General features: G+C 40.3%; 1 protein-coding gene across 1 annotated transcript in view; it reads left to right on the forward strand.

Annotated features, from left to right (window-relative positions):
* Positions 1-17350, forward strand: part of SPAG17 (sperm associated antigen 17) — a gene marked incomplete at its 5' end in the record, with an annotated part of 289972 nt that overhangs the window by 264287 nt on the left and 8335 nt on the right. The window contains 3 exons of the mRNA XM_080801661.1: positions 1784-1844; positions 4451-4598; positions 7206-7347. Of these exons, the coding sequence (XP_080657787.1) occupies positions 1784-1844; positions 4451-4598; positions 7206-7342 (346 nt within the window). The 3' untranslated portion in view covers positions 7343-7347. The remainder of the gene's footprint in view (positions 1-1783; positions 1845-4450; positions 4599-7205; positions 7348-17350) is intronic.

The following is a 17350-nucleotide window of genomic DNA, read 5'->3' on the forward strand; positions in this document are numbered from 1 at the left end:
TCATTCATTCATTCATTCTTCATCAGCTCAGTATTTATCAAGCCTCAACTATGCCGTGGGCCCTTCTTGGCCCTCCCATTTATCATCATTCACACTTTGGCAGAAGCAACTCAGGACTGATCTGCAGTAGCAAAGAGTGAAGGGGAAGTTGTACCAGTGTTACGGGAACTAATGCACAAACACTGAAAGTTTGTTTCTCAGATCCACCACCAACTGTAATATCAACTGACATCTGTTTGCCCTCTCTGATCTAAAAGTGGTTTTCATTACCTTATTTCTGCATAACTGAGGCAAAAAGGGGAAAAAAATCACCTGAGTCTTTAGGGCTCTTTTTCCTCTGAAGATCTGACTTGACCATAACCCACAACCTGTCCTTCCGGTTGAAAATACACTACATCTGACATTCAGTGCCAAAAAAAAGAGTCCTTCCTTTCCAGATCAGTAGAATTGTGGAACTTGTAGAGACAGACCTTAGAGACTATTATGAAGGATCAGGGTAATATGTTTTAAGGTCTCGTAGGCTAGAGCAAGGCTGGACCTCAGATCCCCTGTGGACCTGTTTGCCTGGGACATGTTGCTTTATCAGCAAATCTGTGCTCACTGCTTCCTATGGGAATTCAGTCCTTCCCATTGGGGCAGTATATTCTATGTATATATAGGACAACTCCCAATTACAAAAGCTCCCCTATTCTATTTTTAATTAAACTTGAGCATAAGGTGAGGGTTTTTTCCCCCATAAAAAGTGGAATAAATGTTTATTTCAGTTGTAGAGTTATGCTCAGAGTTATGCTGTAAGTGGCAAGTCCTTCCAATTTATGATCCTGGACTCAAGATTGGAAATCAGATGAAACACAACTGCAGAGGCATCTAGTTGAAAAGATCCACATCCCATTTTAGTTGAGGCAAATATCCAGCTTCAGGAAATATATTTGTTTCCTCAGAAACAACCAGGCCACCAGATCAGACATTATTGGTTTTTTAGGTTGCTGCCAACAGAGTGGGTGGGGAAAAATAGAGAATCAACTTGAAACTAATAAAACTCATCCGCGTAGATCCTGTCTACTCAGTGTAGAATTTTAGCTTTTGGATTTCCCTCCTTGGCTTGTTAAATTCAGCCGTTATAGCACAGGCAGCAAAGTCGATGGTAGGAGCAGCAGGATTGAGGTCAATGTGGAGGTAGGCTTTCCCTGGCATTTTAATTTACTCCAGGTCTTTAACCTTCAGGCAGAACCCGCAAACCACAGGAAGGGAAAGAGATCAATAAGCACCACGTGTGAGCATGGGGCTTTTCAAGTTCTCCAACATTCTCTGAGCCTTTTCTGATTCTCCTCTGCCCAAACATGCAAGCCCCATACCACGACAGAGCAAGACTGGCTCCCATGCTCCAGTGCTTTCCAAAAGAGCCTTTATTCTTCAGCTTAATGATCTGGCAGTCAGCCTCGGTGTTCACGCCGGTGGCCACGCTGCAGTGCACATGGCAGCCAAACATTCACGACAGTCTGCCCCGAGCAGCTCGACAGCATCCAATAACCAAGGGTGGAAACTGGGGTAGGAGTCTGTTTGACGCTGATGAAAACTGTTGTTGGAAAGGCAGTTGTGAAATGGGCCCCAGATTCTTCTCCCAAGTGACGATTAGGTTGTTCTCCTAATGGTATGGACCTCCCCCCTCCCAGCCCCACTCCTTTGTAGCAAATATTAACACCTTCCTGATTTTATAACATCCCGGTTTGTTCATTGCCTTTTTCTTATGGCCTAAATTTATTTCCATCTTTTTGCCTGGTAGGTTTAGGGTGAAGCAGCCCCCACCCAACACAGGACTGAAAGTGACTTACAAACCCGGACCTGTAAGTCCTATGAGCTGTCTTTTGTGTGTGTCCGTGTGTGCATGTGTGAATGTGTGCATGTTTCCGGGGAAGTAGGTTTTTTAAATCATTCTATGCATTTGGTTTAAATCATATATAAGCCTAATTTTTCTAGTATCATAAGCAAAAGACTCCTGGTATGGGTATACCGCATGGCTTAATGTTGCATACTGCACATAATAGCTGTGAGACAGATCCTATGTGTAAACAGTTAAACTTCCAGCTATGGAAACTTTTCTGAAGTTCACTTATTTGTCCCAATACTACAGTTATGCACAATTGTATGAAAAATACCTTTTTATAAATTAAATATGATTTGACATGCATTTGGAAAGCTGATTACCTAAAGGTGTCCTGTAATAAATTCTTCTGCAAAATGGAAAATCTCTTGGAAAAACAAATATTCTATTTTTTGTATTTTCTATAAATTTGGTTTGTTCTTTTGCTGCTTGCCAGAGAATATTATTTAATGATATTCTAAGAAATAGTAATATATTTGTCATCAGCTGTCTCATTTCACCAGAGTTCTGAAAATATCAATTTTAAAATGTCAACCTATTCTAATTTTATTTGCTACACTCCCCAAAATGGGGTGCTTCAAAAAAAATCTGTATATTGCTACTTGCTTTAAATTATGATTTCAGAAATGTACTAACAAGTAAACAAAAGTTTATTAATATATAAATAGACAAAATATAATATATAAAATAATATATAAAACATAATAAAATCACACTTGTAAATCTTAACACTTATTTCTTGGCACATTCCTTCCATTTAATTCAACAAACTTTGAATGCCACTGATAGGGACCAGGGACAGGGGATGTTAAAAATGAGTAGACATATCTAAGTTGCTCCCAGAGCTGGGCACATAGTGGGGATTCACAATGTATGACTAAGTGACAGAATGAAGTAAGGACATCTGGTAGACACATGCTTGTTCATCACAGACAGGGACACGCATAGTCTCATGGGAATACAGAGCAAGGGCATCCACTTTCATAACAAGCATATAGTGTTCACTGAGTCTCAAGACCTTAAAACAGCCACAATTGTATGTTGATCCAGAAGGGTCCATTTGATAGGGTGCAGAATCAGTTGGCCTCTTGTTATGACTGTGCCACCAGCAGCTCAGTGATGCTTTTGGTTAATTAACCCTCTGTACCTTGCCTTCCTCATGTGCAAAAGAAGTTGCTTGGACCTGATAATTTCTTAGTCCGTTTCCAGCCCTAATATCTTATGGTCTACAGCACAGTAGTCTGCAGGCTGCAGTGCCAAACAGAAATATCCTTCAGGGTTAGCTCCACCAACTCATGAGTACCTCTCTGTCACAGTTCATCATTGTACTGTGTCAAGATTCCAGAAACTCTGGAACATAAAGCAAAAGCAAAAATCAAAGCAAGCTCTTCTTCCACTGTTCTGAGAAGTTAGAAAACTTTTTTCATTTAAAGTAGGGGTGATGCCAAAAGCCAAAATGACTGTTGGATCAACCTTTGTAGGTACTAAAAACTCAGCGTGTATTCTTTGAAGCTCACTCTCCACTGTTAGGTTTTTTTTTATTATTATTATTTTCTTTTTGACAGTTTTGGCTCTGCAAAAATATAATCTATAGACTTCTCCATATATAAATCTAACCACTGTTCAGCCTGCTTAGTTGCCAACGCTGAATGAATACGCCCAGGGTCCGGGTAGACCTGAGCGGGGGCAGGATGCCAGCTGCCTCGTGCAGAGTGGCGTCATCCCAGCCCTGCCCTCATTGTTGGGCTGAAGGGCGAAGGGCCTGGTCCTCAGACATGAAGAGTTGGATACCCTCCAGTAAGCAGACCTTCATAAGTACATTGTTGAAGAAGTTGAAACATTTTTCAGTTCTATTATTTATAAACTATGAAGAAAAAAGTACTTGTATCTAATTGCTTTCCATGTGGTGGTTTCTGATGTATTTTTTCCAGACAGTTGTTCTCAAGTCTCCTTTTTAGCCTACCTCCCGGAGAGGCAGCTTAGGAACACAAACAGCTCTTTCTTTCCTGGCCAGTGTTCTCTTCAAGGAACAAGGCAAGAAGCCCATTCCTTGCTGTGTTTCTTCTTTGTTGGTCCAGACCTCTTCCACGTAGCTTTCAGACCTAAGCAGTTTGGCATTTAAACTCATTCTGTCTCCCTCTGCTGGCTTTGTCACATCACAGGTCCTCCATTAGGCACACTATAAACCAAGAAGCAGGGCAGGGAAGTTGTGGGGTTTAAATTTACCTTTATCTGCAGGGATGCCCATAGGAACTCACTGCTGACATTCAAGAAATAGCACAACTATGGGCATTGTAAAAATTTTCCTGAAGTTCACCACAGTACACCGACATTCTCTTCCTAAATAGCATCTGGTTTTCTCCTTCAGCAATTTATCCTGGGTCCCATTTGCTCAATGGAACTCTACCTAACTAACCCACAAAATAATTTTCTAAATGCCATCATCCAAAAGCACCAAATATATAGATGAGAAAAAAAGATTAGAGACTGTAACTAGCCCCAATTCAGGTTAAAACCAAGATGTGAACTCAGATATGTCTGATTCTAAAGGTACCTTGTGTCCTATAGGTGGCAGCTGGTTTGCAGACTGAACTCAAGGTGGAGTTATTTGCCATGGCCGTTGGAGAGGACGGGACCAAGGGATCAACACACATCTCACACAATATTGAGATAATGACTGAGCATGACATTCTGTTCTTACCTGTGGAAGCAAATATCCTTTAAAGCTCAATTTAAGTAGTTATACATAGAGCAAAAATTACATATGAACAATGGGAAAACAGACATCAAAATGCTATTCCCTAACCCCCTCATACCCATACTCCATAGCTTCATTAATTCTTTAAGACCACAGAGTTAAATTTCTTAGGATGAAGACTGGGTCTTCACTCATCTTGTAAGTAAGCATCCACAAAATGCCGGTTACACAGTACATGCGCAGTAGTAACTGTGAGTTGAACAAATGCCACTGTCAGTGGCTGTCTATGGTATCAGACAAGCAGAGTGGTTTTGAAAAGCAAGTCTTTGTCATCAAAACAAACTTGTAATCTTGTTAGGGAGTAGGAGATACTTTATTATAAAGGCTAAATGGATATTCACAGAATTACACATACACACCTTCATATTGGTGTCTCTGTCATGTGGATACCACACAGAGATCAAGTAAACTATTATACGTGAGGTACTTATAGAATATTTTTTCATATACAAAAATGGCAATTGGACTCCTTCTTAAAAGACTTACATAATCTAGAATCAGACATAAAGTGTTCCCATTTGATTCCTATATTATTTTGTACTCCAGTGACATGAAGCATACAGTACTTCGTGTTGTAGTTATACATCTATTTGGTATTTGAGCTGGGTCTTATAAAAATGCAAAAACTTTTGATGAAAGGAGACTTGAACAAATCCGCAGCAATAAGAGAGCACCAGGTGTCAGGAAAGGTAGGGAGCTCAATTTGTTGAGAACTTAGGGAGTATTAGGGAACGTAGTGGGATGTTGGTTGGAATCAAGTTGTGGAAGAGTCTGAATCCCTGCTTAAACTTTATCATATAAGCAAGAGTGAATCACTGAAGATTTCCGATCCAGTGGTTGTATAATCAGCATATCTTTATAAAAATGAATCCAGTGTTACTATGCTGGATATGTTGAAGAAGAGCAACTGGTTGCAAATTTCTATTTGCAAAGGGCCATTGGAAGGCCACTTCAGTAAGCCAAGTATAAGGACAGAAACTATCATGTGGCAAAAGTGGAAGAGAGACATGGGTGTAAAGACTTTTGGCAGGGGAATGGGTGGGGGGATGCTGTAAAATCTGAGGTGGAACCCATTGATAGAAGGAAGTAAGAGGACATAAGAGTGCCACTCTAAGATTTTGGGCTCAAGTAAAGAATCATGGATATGCAGATGTGGATCTCAATTGAGGAGTTAGAGATGTAAATGTAATCATTTTAAGCATTTTAAGCATCACACACGGAGGTGACAACTGAAGATATGAGAAAGGAGCAGAGATTTCAGGTCTGTTTGGGGTGTAGGAGGAAGAAGAGGAAGCAGTGGAGACAAGAGTAACCAAATTAGAAAGCCAAGAAATATCTCAGAAGCCAAAGAATTTCAAGGAAAACATGGACATAGTTGACAGATGGTATAGAGATGTCAAGGAAAGTTCAGATTTAAGTAGATCTCTAGATTTGGCTGAAAGAAATGGATCAGAAGAGAAATGTTAAAAATTATGAGTGAGAAGTAATTGAAGCAGCAATATCCAAGGAAGAGCAAAAGAATAATCAGGAACAGAGCTGAAGGGTTGGTCTTGGTGAGGGAGTCTGCAAAGATGGCTAAGATTCCAGACATTCTGAGGTGAAGGGGAAATTTAGGGGAACTTGTGTCAAATGACCTTGATTTCAGTAGAAATGGAGCTGAATTCATTTGTTCACTTGTTTCAAGGATAAGTGTCTCTAATTTGCTAGTAACTGTTCTAGGCAGTGAACAAGAGACAAAAATCCCTGCCCTCGTGTAGCTTATGTTCCAGGGGAGAGTCTGTATACAAAATAAGTAAAATGTGGACCATAATGGTGCTAATAAGTACAACAGAGAAAAATGAAAAGTAGGAAAGGGGGTACAGGGAGTGTTAAGGAGGATTCCGATTTAATAAAAGTGAGAAGACCTCACTGGGGATGTGGATTGTTCCCCCCCCCCCATATTGATGGTAGGGTTCTTCTGTAGTGATAGAAGGAAACTAACCAAAGAATAAGTTTTTTCCTCCAGGAATTAAATCAAGTCTTCATATCCTCATCACACAGATTATTGGATGCTTATTTAGACTACCTGATCCTTGCTGCTGATCCTTGCTCCTTAATTGCTGTCACAGCAATTAAGTCATTTTGCATTTATGCTAATAAAGAGTCTATTTCCCTGCTGATAGATTAAAGGCACCTATCAGTTAGGCACAGATAGTGGAGGAAGAGAGTTTTATTAGATCTTTTCTCTACTTCTAAAGTCAATAGTGAGAATTCATAGCCCATTTCCCAAAATCTGTCCCTATCCCTGGATGTTGATGTGACTTGGGACCTGGTGATGGTGACTGATGGCTCCTATAGGAAGACTAGCCACAGTCAGCAGAGAGCATACACTGGGTCAACAGGAGAAATCTAGGAAATCAATATCCATCTTTCTTCCCCTAAGCCTGGAATTCACATTGCATAGAAAAGTACCCAAAACGGAGCTAATGATGCTAGAGAGGAGATTCTGATTCTAAAATGTTATCTGAGTTTGTATATACATCATTTGGTCATGAAAGTCATATTCCTTAATGAGTATTTTACCAGTTTTAACAGGTAGCAATTATGATAACAGACCAAAAGATTTTCCTCAGGGAAAAGAAAACCCCATGGTCCACAGGACTTCTACGATTTCTTCCTCTACACTTGGAGTCTTCATGTCCCGTAAAATTTCTCAACGTTAAATCCAGTAAGTAACAAATGGGAACTCGATCTTCAACCATTCAGTTGTGAGGCCTTAGACCTCATGTTTGGTCTTCTCTTCTTATAGCCAGAAACCAATAAGCCACTTAATCTGGTGGGGTGGAAATACTGGTCTTAAATAATTATAATAGCTACTCCCATGTATACATGATCATATCTAATCTTCATACTACCAGTTAGATAGCTATTATCTTTCCCACTTTATAAATAAGGAATGAAGCTCAGAGAATTCTAAGTAGATGATGTAAAAATCTAACCTACTTCAGTGTGATTCTAAAGTTTGTTCGTGTAAGCACTGTTTTCAGTGTTAAGCTGACCTTCCAAAAAGCAGGAGCAGCAACATAGGGATGTCCTTCTGGACTTGAAAATTTACAATAAAGCCCATGGTTGTCAAACATTTTGGACACAAGATTCTTTATATATTCTTTAAAATTATTAAGTATCCCGAAAAGCTTTCATTCACATGGGTCTTATCTATCACATTTACCAAATTGGAATTAAAACAGAAGAATTTTCTATGTAAAAACCATAATAAAGACAATATATTAACAGATTTTTTTAAATGAAAAATAACTATTTTCCAAAACAAAAATTTATTACTCATGAGACATTGTTTTTTACATTTTTACAAATTTCTTCAATCCCTGGCTTGATAGAGCACAGCTGGATTCTCCTGCCTGCTCTATATCTGGTCTGTCACGGTATCAGACATCACACAGCCTCTGGAACTCTACTGGATGCTCATGAGAGAAAAAGCCAGATAGCCTCTTGTATTAGTTTCCTAGAGCTGCTGTAACAAATCTGTACTAGTTTCTCAGGGCGGCCATGACAAAGCAGCATAAACCAGGTGGTTTAAAACAAGATATTCTCTTGTAGTTCAGGAGGCCAGAGGGCCAAAATCAAGGTGTCGGGGTGGGAGGTGGAGGTGGGGGTTCCTTCTGGAGACTGAGGGAGAATTTGTTCCAGGCCTCTCTCCTAAGGTCTGGTGGTTGCCAGGAATTCTTTGGTGTTCCTTGGTTTATTACTACATCACTTTAATCTCTGCCTCTGCCTCAAATTCTTCCCTGTGTATATATGTCTGTCTCTCTCCTTATAAGAATACCACTCATTAGATTTAGGGGCTACCCTAATCCTGAATGTCATCTTAAGGTCATCTTCACAGTTTCTGGCAGACATGAATTTTGTGGAGACACACCCAGTGTAATTGGCTTCTAAACCCCCATATTCATATCCATCTCATGTGCAAGATATATTCATCCCATCCCAACATTCCCCAAATGCTTCACCCGTTCCAGCATTAACTCCACACCTAAATTCTCATCAAAGTAAGAATCGACTCAGTTTCACATCTCATCCCTCTAAATCAAGTATGAGTAAGATGCTGCTATGACCAGCCTCAGTCTCCCTTCCATTGGTGGATGTGTGGAGCTAGAAAATAAGCTGTCAGTTTGCAACATACACTGGTGGAAAAAGTATATGATAGATATTCCCAAAAGGAAGAAAGTGGAAGGAATAGAGTCACTAGGCTCAAGCAAGTGTGCGACACAGCAAGGCAAACTTCATGAAGTTTCAAGGCCTTAGAATAAATCATTTGTGGCTTGATCTGCCTTCTGGGCTCACAGAAGCTTTACCAGCCCCAACCTCCAGCCCTTCAGAAGCCCTGTTGACCCCCACCCTCTCCATCCTCAGCCTGGGACAGAGTCTTACCCTCTGGGCAGCCCATTTCTTGCTTACAGAGTCCCAGAAGTCTGGCAGCCTTCATCTTGTCCTTTCTCTCTCCCTATCAAGGCCAAACCAGCAGCATTTCTGCTCATGTAACATTCTCAAAAACTTGTCAGTCTTCATGGATGTCAAGGAGATCCACATCATTAGACATGAGGCTTCTCCACAGATCCTTCCTGGATAACTGCACTTCTATTTCTGGCTTCTGCTGAGATGCCTGATTGTATCCGTGGTCATAAACCTAATCTCTCCAGCACACACATCCTTGGTGACCACTCCAGGGTATGCCTTTGCAATGTTTTGCAGTATGGATAGAATGTTAATTTTCGAACTCATCATGTTTCAGTTCCTTTTTGCTAACCAGTTCCTTCCTCAAATTCTTTCTTTCCCCTTGCATTTTACTATAAGCAGCAAGAAACCAGGCTGCATCTTCCATTTTTGCTTGGAAGCCTCAGCTAAATATTCAATGTCATTGTTTACAAGTTCTACTTTAAACCCAAAAGCAGAACACAATTCAGCCACGGTTTCTGCCACCTTTTAACTTTTCCTCCAGTGTCCAACAACATGTGCATTTCTGAGGTTGCACCAGAAGCACCTTTAATGTTTATACTTCTATCAGTATTTTTGTTCATGGTGATGTAAGAAATTCTCCAAGATGACAGAAACTTTCTCTGCTGCCCCCATGGCTTCCTTCTGAACCGTCACCAAAATTGTTTTTAAGTCCTTATGTCTACCAATGATCATTTAAAGATACCTAGACTTTTTATCACACTTCTCAAAATTCTCCCTTTACTCACTGCCCAATTCCAAAGCCACTTCCACATTTTTAGGCCTTTGTTCCAGCAGCATCCCACTTTCTGGTATCACTGTTAGTTTCCTGAGGCTTCCATAACCAATTACCACAACCTGGGTGATTTAAGACAAGTTAGTATTTTTTTGCAGTTCAAAAAACCAAAGCGTTCAGGGCTGGTTCCATCTAGAGGCTGAAGAATTTGTTCCTGCTGCTCTCCTAGCTTCTGGCAGTAGTCAGTCCTTGCTGTGCCTTGACTAAAAGCTACATCACACCAATTCCAGTCTCTGCCTCTGTGGTCACATGGCCTTCCCTGTGTCTCCTCACACTGCATTCTTACATGGCAGCAGCCACTGGATTTAGGGCCCACTCCAATCTAGTATGACCTCATCTTAACTGATTACCTTTATAAAGACCCTATTTCTAAATAAGGTTACATTCACATGTTCTAGGTAGATGGAAATTTTTGGAGACCACTCTTCAAACTACTACAGATTTTAACATTGTTTTGAGAGTATTTCTGACCTTGTAAACTCCTTGAAAAAGGGTCTTATAGACCCCCAGAGGTCTTTTTTTTTTTTAAGATTTTATTTATTTATTTGACAGACAGAGATCACAAGTAGGCAGAGAGGCAGGCAGAGAGAGAGAGGGGGAAGCAGGCTCCCTGCTGAGCAGAGAGCCCGATGTGGGGCTTGATCCCAGGACCCTGGGATCATGACCTGAGCTGAAGGCACAGGCTTTAACCCACTGAGCCACCCAGGCGCCCTACCCCCAGAGGTCTTAAAATATACTTTGGGAACCACTGAAATCATGGTTTATGTCAGTTCTACTCTATGACTTTTGGAAGTTACTCTAAACTGAGAAGTGGTGAAATCTACTTCACTAGCTAGCCAACTCTAAACTACAGAACAGCATTCAAATAGATACATAATTCCTGTTGGCACCAATATATCCTAAGTAATTCGTGAATCTACCTAATAGAAGAAATGTCTTAAGTGATGTTGCCTTTATGCCTCTGTTCATAGTATCAGAGTTAATGTGATTGAAAGATGCCCACTATACTTATTCTTTTATTATAAAGACAAATATCTAGTGTAAAGATTCTAATATCACCAAAAGCTAACAGATAATATTTTAGTCTTTTTCTTTCCCATCCCTTCTAATGTGTGTGTGTACTGGAATCATTCTGTAGTTTTAGATCTTGTGTAGTTCATGCAGTAACAAGAGTACCGTTCTTGTGTTTGAGCCAGTAAGCACTTCACAATAACTTTATGAAGGTAGACACTTATGTGCCTAATTTATAGATGAGGAATCCAAAACATCACGTTAGGTAATTTGCTCTATAGAAGTTCTATTAGTTATTTGTTGCTACATAACAAATTGCCCCCAAACTTACTGGCTTAAAGCAACAGACACTTAAGATCTCATAGCTTCTGTGGTTCCAGAATCCAGACAGAGCTCAGTTGGATCCTCTGGCTTAACTAGGAATGAATGTGCTTTCAGCCCACTCAGGTAGTTGTTGGCAGGCTGCGGTTCCTTGCCACGTGAGCCTCTCCTAAAGGAATCTCACGGCAGGGCAGCTGGGTTTATCAAAACAAGAGCCTGAGAGTGTGAGCAAGGCAGAATTCAGTGTTTTATAACCCAGTCCTGGAACAGACATCCTATTAAGTTTGCTGTATTCTGTTCTTTAGAAGCCAGTCACTAGGTCCTGCCCACACTCACGGGAAGGAATTACACAAGGGCAACTCCCATGTGACCTAACAAGGGTTGGAGCCAGTGACTGTTGGTGTGTGCTCAGTCCTAAAATCACATGAGAGCTGCTTGGAGCCCACAACATTTCAGAAATAATGACAGGACTTAGAATATAAGGTGATGTTATTCCTAAGAACCTCAGTCTCATCTTAAAACTTGGGATCTTTAATTGTGAGGAAAGGGGGCAGATTGTGGATAGTGTATGTAGGCCAGGTGGCTTCTTCCTGAGTGGCTAGCCTGGAAAGGTTACACTGAGCAGGCTCATCAATTGTACTGATAAGTAAGTGGAGCCCTACATACAGTTTTGGGCCCAACGACAGACACCACTGCCTCCTTGGTCACTGTCCTACGTCCTCTCCCAGATTTAGAGATTTCTTTGGGAGATCTATGACTTAGGACACTTGAACTGAGAAACCATTTAATAACCAAGTACACCAAGCACCTAAGTTCCAGCCAGGGAATCTCAAAATGGTTAAGCGTTATCTTCTTTACATAGAGACATATATAAAGATATAAAAGCTTAGATGTTCCATGCCCAATAAACCATTCATGAGGCTTTTCTTTATGGCATCAGCAGCTTCTACAGTTACACTGCATAATTTGCAAGGTGTGTTACTCGTTACATGGTTCTTGTACTAAGGACTGAATCTAGCCAATGACCAGCTAAGCCAGTAAATGCTGACTTAATGACTAGAAACTGGCTTGGCTTAAAATTTTTAAAAAGTTTTTTTAAAGATTTTATGTATTATTTTTAGAGTACGAGTGGGGAGAGGCCAAGGCAGAGGAAGAAATTAGCTGAAGCAAACTCTGTGGATCGCAGAGCCCGACAAGGGGCTTGATCCCACAACTGCAAGATCATGACCTGTGCCAAAACCGAAAGTCAGATGCTGAGCCTCACAGGTGCCTCTAAAATCTACTTTATAACTGACTAGCAACCTCAAACCTTTATAAGGAGATTCAAGTATTTTGACCAAAAGTTAGAGCTCAGTTACTTCCTGTACACATCATTTCATCTGTCCTAAGCTCTCCTTCTCTTTGGTTTGTGTAATACCTACCAGACAGACACACCTTTAAATCCCCTGCTACTGTTCATCTTACCTGATAGCAAAGCTATGGGAAAGCAACACTTTTAAATACAAGTAGAGTACCCTCTTGACCTTGTTTTGGTTTGGAAAACATCAAAAACATTAATAGGAAATGCTGGTTTCCTATTTTCTGATGAACACTTCCAAGTGTCAATGTGATATGGATCCAGCCTTTGCTCATTAAAGAATTAGGATATCTTTCAATAAGTAACTAACTCCTCTCCCTAGTGACAGGAACAGATGCTTAAAGAAAAGGCTGCTTCTTCAGACGAGAAGCACCTAGAATCCATTATCTTCTCTTACCTTTTTGCAGTTAAGCCTCAGGAACTCTATGTTACAATAATCTTTACTTATATTCTGTGCAACGAATAATACCACCATGTTCCTTACCGTACTTCAGTGACTGTGTTGTTATGGTCAGGAACAGTACCAGACTTGTGGCTAGGGACCATCAGATAACCCCACAAGAACTGCAGCTCTGAGACTGGCAAGAAAATGGTGGCACCACAATATAGCCTCTTAAATGAAATGGACAAACTCACAGGACACCTGATTGAAGAAGACACACAGAGATAAAAGATGGCAGTGGAGTAGGAGGACCCTATGCTCATTTTGTCCAATGATAAAATCACCAGAAATAACCCAGAAATCAGCCTTAAGACTGACAGACAAGCTCCACAACTAAAGGGAGAGAAGAGGCCACATCAAAGAAGCAAGAAGTGTGGAAATGTGTTTTAGGGAAGAAATGGATCATGGCTGCTGTGGAGGGGAGGAAACTGTGGTCGTGGAGAAGGGCAGGAGAGAGCAGCAGCCAGGGGAACAAATCCAGGAGAGTATTTCCTAGAAGCCATTGGCTTGGAAAATGAGAAGGGCTTAATTTCATTGAGTTCTTACAAAGAGTGGGACTTAAAGCCTGGAGTTTTAAAGGTCAGCGGGCTTGGCTGGGATAGAGCCCAGAGGGTACTGTGGTACTCCAGAAGAGAAGGCAGGCAAACAACCTGGGGGCAAATAGCATGGAAACAGCCATCTTAAAAAAATGCCTAGGACATGGGGTGTGTGTGTGTGTAGGGGGCAGATTATCAATATTCAGATACCTCTCTGAGAACAAAGGAGCTGGCTGGTGCCATTTCCCTTGTCCCCCACCCCTGCCCCGAAACACACCCACCAGAAGGAAGCAGCTCAGCACTGACACTGGCTGTCTAACTTGCTTACAACAAACCCTACACCCCTGTGCTCTTAGGACTGCCTTCTTAGTCAAGCTTGCCTCAGTTGCAATGTGGTGGGCCACTACCCCTGAATATCAGCACAAACCCCTTCCCACACACCTCTCTCCACCAGAGTTCTGCAAGGCCTCAGTTTTGGTGGAATGGTGTCAAAACTCATTTCATAGGTAGACCAGAGTATACCTAGTTAAAACTCACCACATTCAGGCCACGGACCAAACACTGTCCACAGCAGACAAGGAGAGCCTCTACAGAGGACTGGCCTAAAAGTCAGAACGGCCAAAACACAACAGCAGAGTAAAGGCAGTACACACTGGAGACACTCCCTGAAGCACCAGCTCTGGGCACTACATGACCTCTTTTTCAAAAAGACCATTACTTTCAGGAGCAGGAATCCTAATGAGCTTTTCTAACACACAGAAAAAAGTAGAGACTAGACACAATGCCAAGACATAGTAATTTATTCCAAATGCAAGAACAAGATAAGGCCACAGCCAGAGATAAAAGCATAACAGATATAAGTAACATAACTGATGGAGACTTTAAAGCAACAATCATAAGGATACTCACTGGGCTTGAGAAAAGAACAGAAGATATCAGTGAGACCCTTAGTACAGAGATAAAGGAATTAAAAAAGAACCAGAAATGAAGAATGCAATAAACGAGACTGGAAACAGGCTTGATGCAGTGAAGAGCAGGCTTGCAGAAACAGAGGAATGAATTAACAAGAAGACAAAGGAAAATAATGAAGCTGAAAAAAAAAAGAAAAAGAATTATGGAACATGAAAATAGACTTAAGGAACTTAGTGACTCCGTCAAATGTAGTATCATTCCTATCATAGGTGTCTCAGAAGAGAAAGAGAGAAAAGGGGGCAGAAAATTTATTTTAAGAATTAACAGCAGAGGGGAGCCTGGGTGGCTCAGTGGGTTAAGCCTCTGCCTTCTGCTCAGGTCATGATCTCAGGGTCCTGGGATCGAGCCCCGCATGGGGAGGTTCTCTGCTCATCAGGGAGCCTGCTTTCCCTTCTCTCCCTTCTCTCTGTGCCTGCTGCTCTGCCTACTTGTGAGCTCTCTCTGTCCAAAAATAAATAAATAAATAAATAAATAAATAATAATAGCAGAAAACTTCCCTAATCTGGGGAAGGAAACAGATATCCAGATCCAGGAGGCACAGGGAACTCCCATCAAATCAACAAAAACAGGTCAACACCAAGACATATTATAATTAAATTTGCAAAATATATTGATAAAAAAATCTTAAAACCAACAAGACAAAAGAAATCCCTAACTTACAAGGGAAAACCCATAAGGCTAGCTGGAGGTTTCTCAAGAGAAATTTGGCAAGCCAGAAGGGAGTGGCCTGATACATTCAAAGTGCTGAATGGGGAAAAATCTGCAGCCAAAAATACTCCATCCGGCAAAACTATTGTTCAGAATAGGAGGAGAGAAAGAGCTTCCCTGACAAAAATGAAAGGAATCCATGACCACTAAACCAGCACTGCGAGAAATATTAAAGGGGACTCTGAGTGCAAAAGAGAGACCGAAAGTGGCGAAGATGAGAAAGGATCCGAGAAAATCTCCAGAAACGAGAAAATAAGTAATAAAGTGGCAATAAATACATGTCTATCAATAATTACTTTGAATGTAAATGGACTAAACAACCAAAAGACACAGAGCATCAAAATGGATAAAAAAAGAGTCCTCTATATGCTGCCTACAAGAGGGTCATTTTAAAGACACCTGCAGATTGAAAGTGAGGGGGTAGAGAACTATTTATCATGTAAATGGATGTCAAAAGAAAGCCAGAGTAGCAATGCATCTACTGGAAAAACTAGACTTTAAAACAAAGACTATAAAAATGGAGAGAGGCTATAAAAACAAAGGGGACACTCCAATAAGAAGATGTAACAATTGTAAATATTTATGTCCCCAAATTGGGAGAACCTCCACATATAAGACAATAACAAACATAAAGGAACTATATGCATTATAACAATAATAGTAGGGGACTTTAATACTCCATTCACAACAGTGGGCAGATCACCTAAACAGAAAACCAACAAGGAAACAATGGCTTTGAATGATGCAGATGGACTTAACAGACATATTCAGAACATTCCATTCTAAAGCAGAATACACATTCTTTTCAAGTACATATGAAACATTCTCCAGAAAAGACCACATATTAGGTCACAAAACAGGCTTCAACAAATACAAAAAGACTGAGATCATACCTACCTTTTCTGACCACCATACTATGAAACTAGAAGTCAACTGCAAGAAAAAAATCTGGAAAGACTACAAACACATGGAGGTTAAACAACATGCTACTAAACAGTGAATGGGTTAACCAGGAAATCAAAAATACATGGAAACAAATGAAAACAAAAATGTAACAGTCCAAAACCTTTTGGATGCAGCAAAAGTGGTCCTAAGAGGGGGGCAAATAGCAACACAGGCCTCCCTCAAGAAGCAAGAAAAATTTCAAATAAACAACCTAACCTTACACCTAAAGGAGCTGGGAAAAGAACAACAGATGAAGCCTAATTCCAGCAAAAGGGAAGTAATAAAAATTACAGCAGAAATACGTGATACAGAAACTACAAAAACAACAGAACAGATCGATGACACTAAGAACTGGTTCTTTGAGAAAAATCAGTAAAACTGATAAATCTCTAGCCAGACATATCAAGAAAAAAAGAGAAAGGACTCAAAATCACAAATGAGAGATGATAAATAACAATTATAAGATAATGTTATGAAAAATTATATGCCAACAAACTGGACAACCTGGAAGAAATGGATAAATTTCTGGAAACATATAAACTACCAAAATTGAAACAAGAATAGAAAACGTGAACAGGTTGATAACCAACCAACCAAAGTCCAGGCCCAGAGGGCTTCACAGGGGAATTCTATCAAACACTTAAAGATTAATACCTATTCTTCTCAAGCTGTTCCAAAAAAATGGAAGAGGAAAGAAAACTTCCAAATTCATTCTGTAACACCAGCATTAGCCTGATACCAAAACCAGATAAAGACTCCACTAAAAAAGAGAACTAAAGGCCAACATCCCTGATGAACATGGATGCAAAACTTCTCAATAAAATAATAGCAAACTGAATCTAACAGTACAATAAAAGAATCACTCACCACGATCAAGTGGGATTTATTCCTGGGCTACAAGGGTGGTTCAACATATTCACAAATCAATCAACGTGATACACCACATTAATAAAAGAAAGGATAAGAACCATACGAGCCTTTCAATAGATGCAGAAAAAGCATTTGACGAAGTACAACATCAATTCATAATAAAAACCCTCAACAAAGTAAGTTTAGAGGGAACATATTTCAACATAATAAAGACCATATATGAAAAACCCACAGTTAATATCATCCTCAATGGGAAAAACT

The sequence above is a fragment of the Martes martes genome (genome assembly GCF_963455335.1).
Source record: "Martes martes genome assembly, chromosome: 4".
Classification (NCBI taxonomy): domain Eukaryota; kingdom Metazoa; phylum Chordata; class Mammalia; order Carnivora; family Mustelidae; genus Martes; species Martes martes.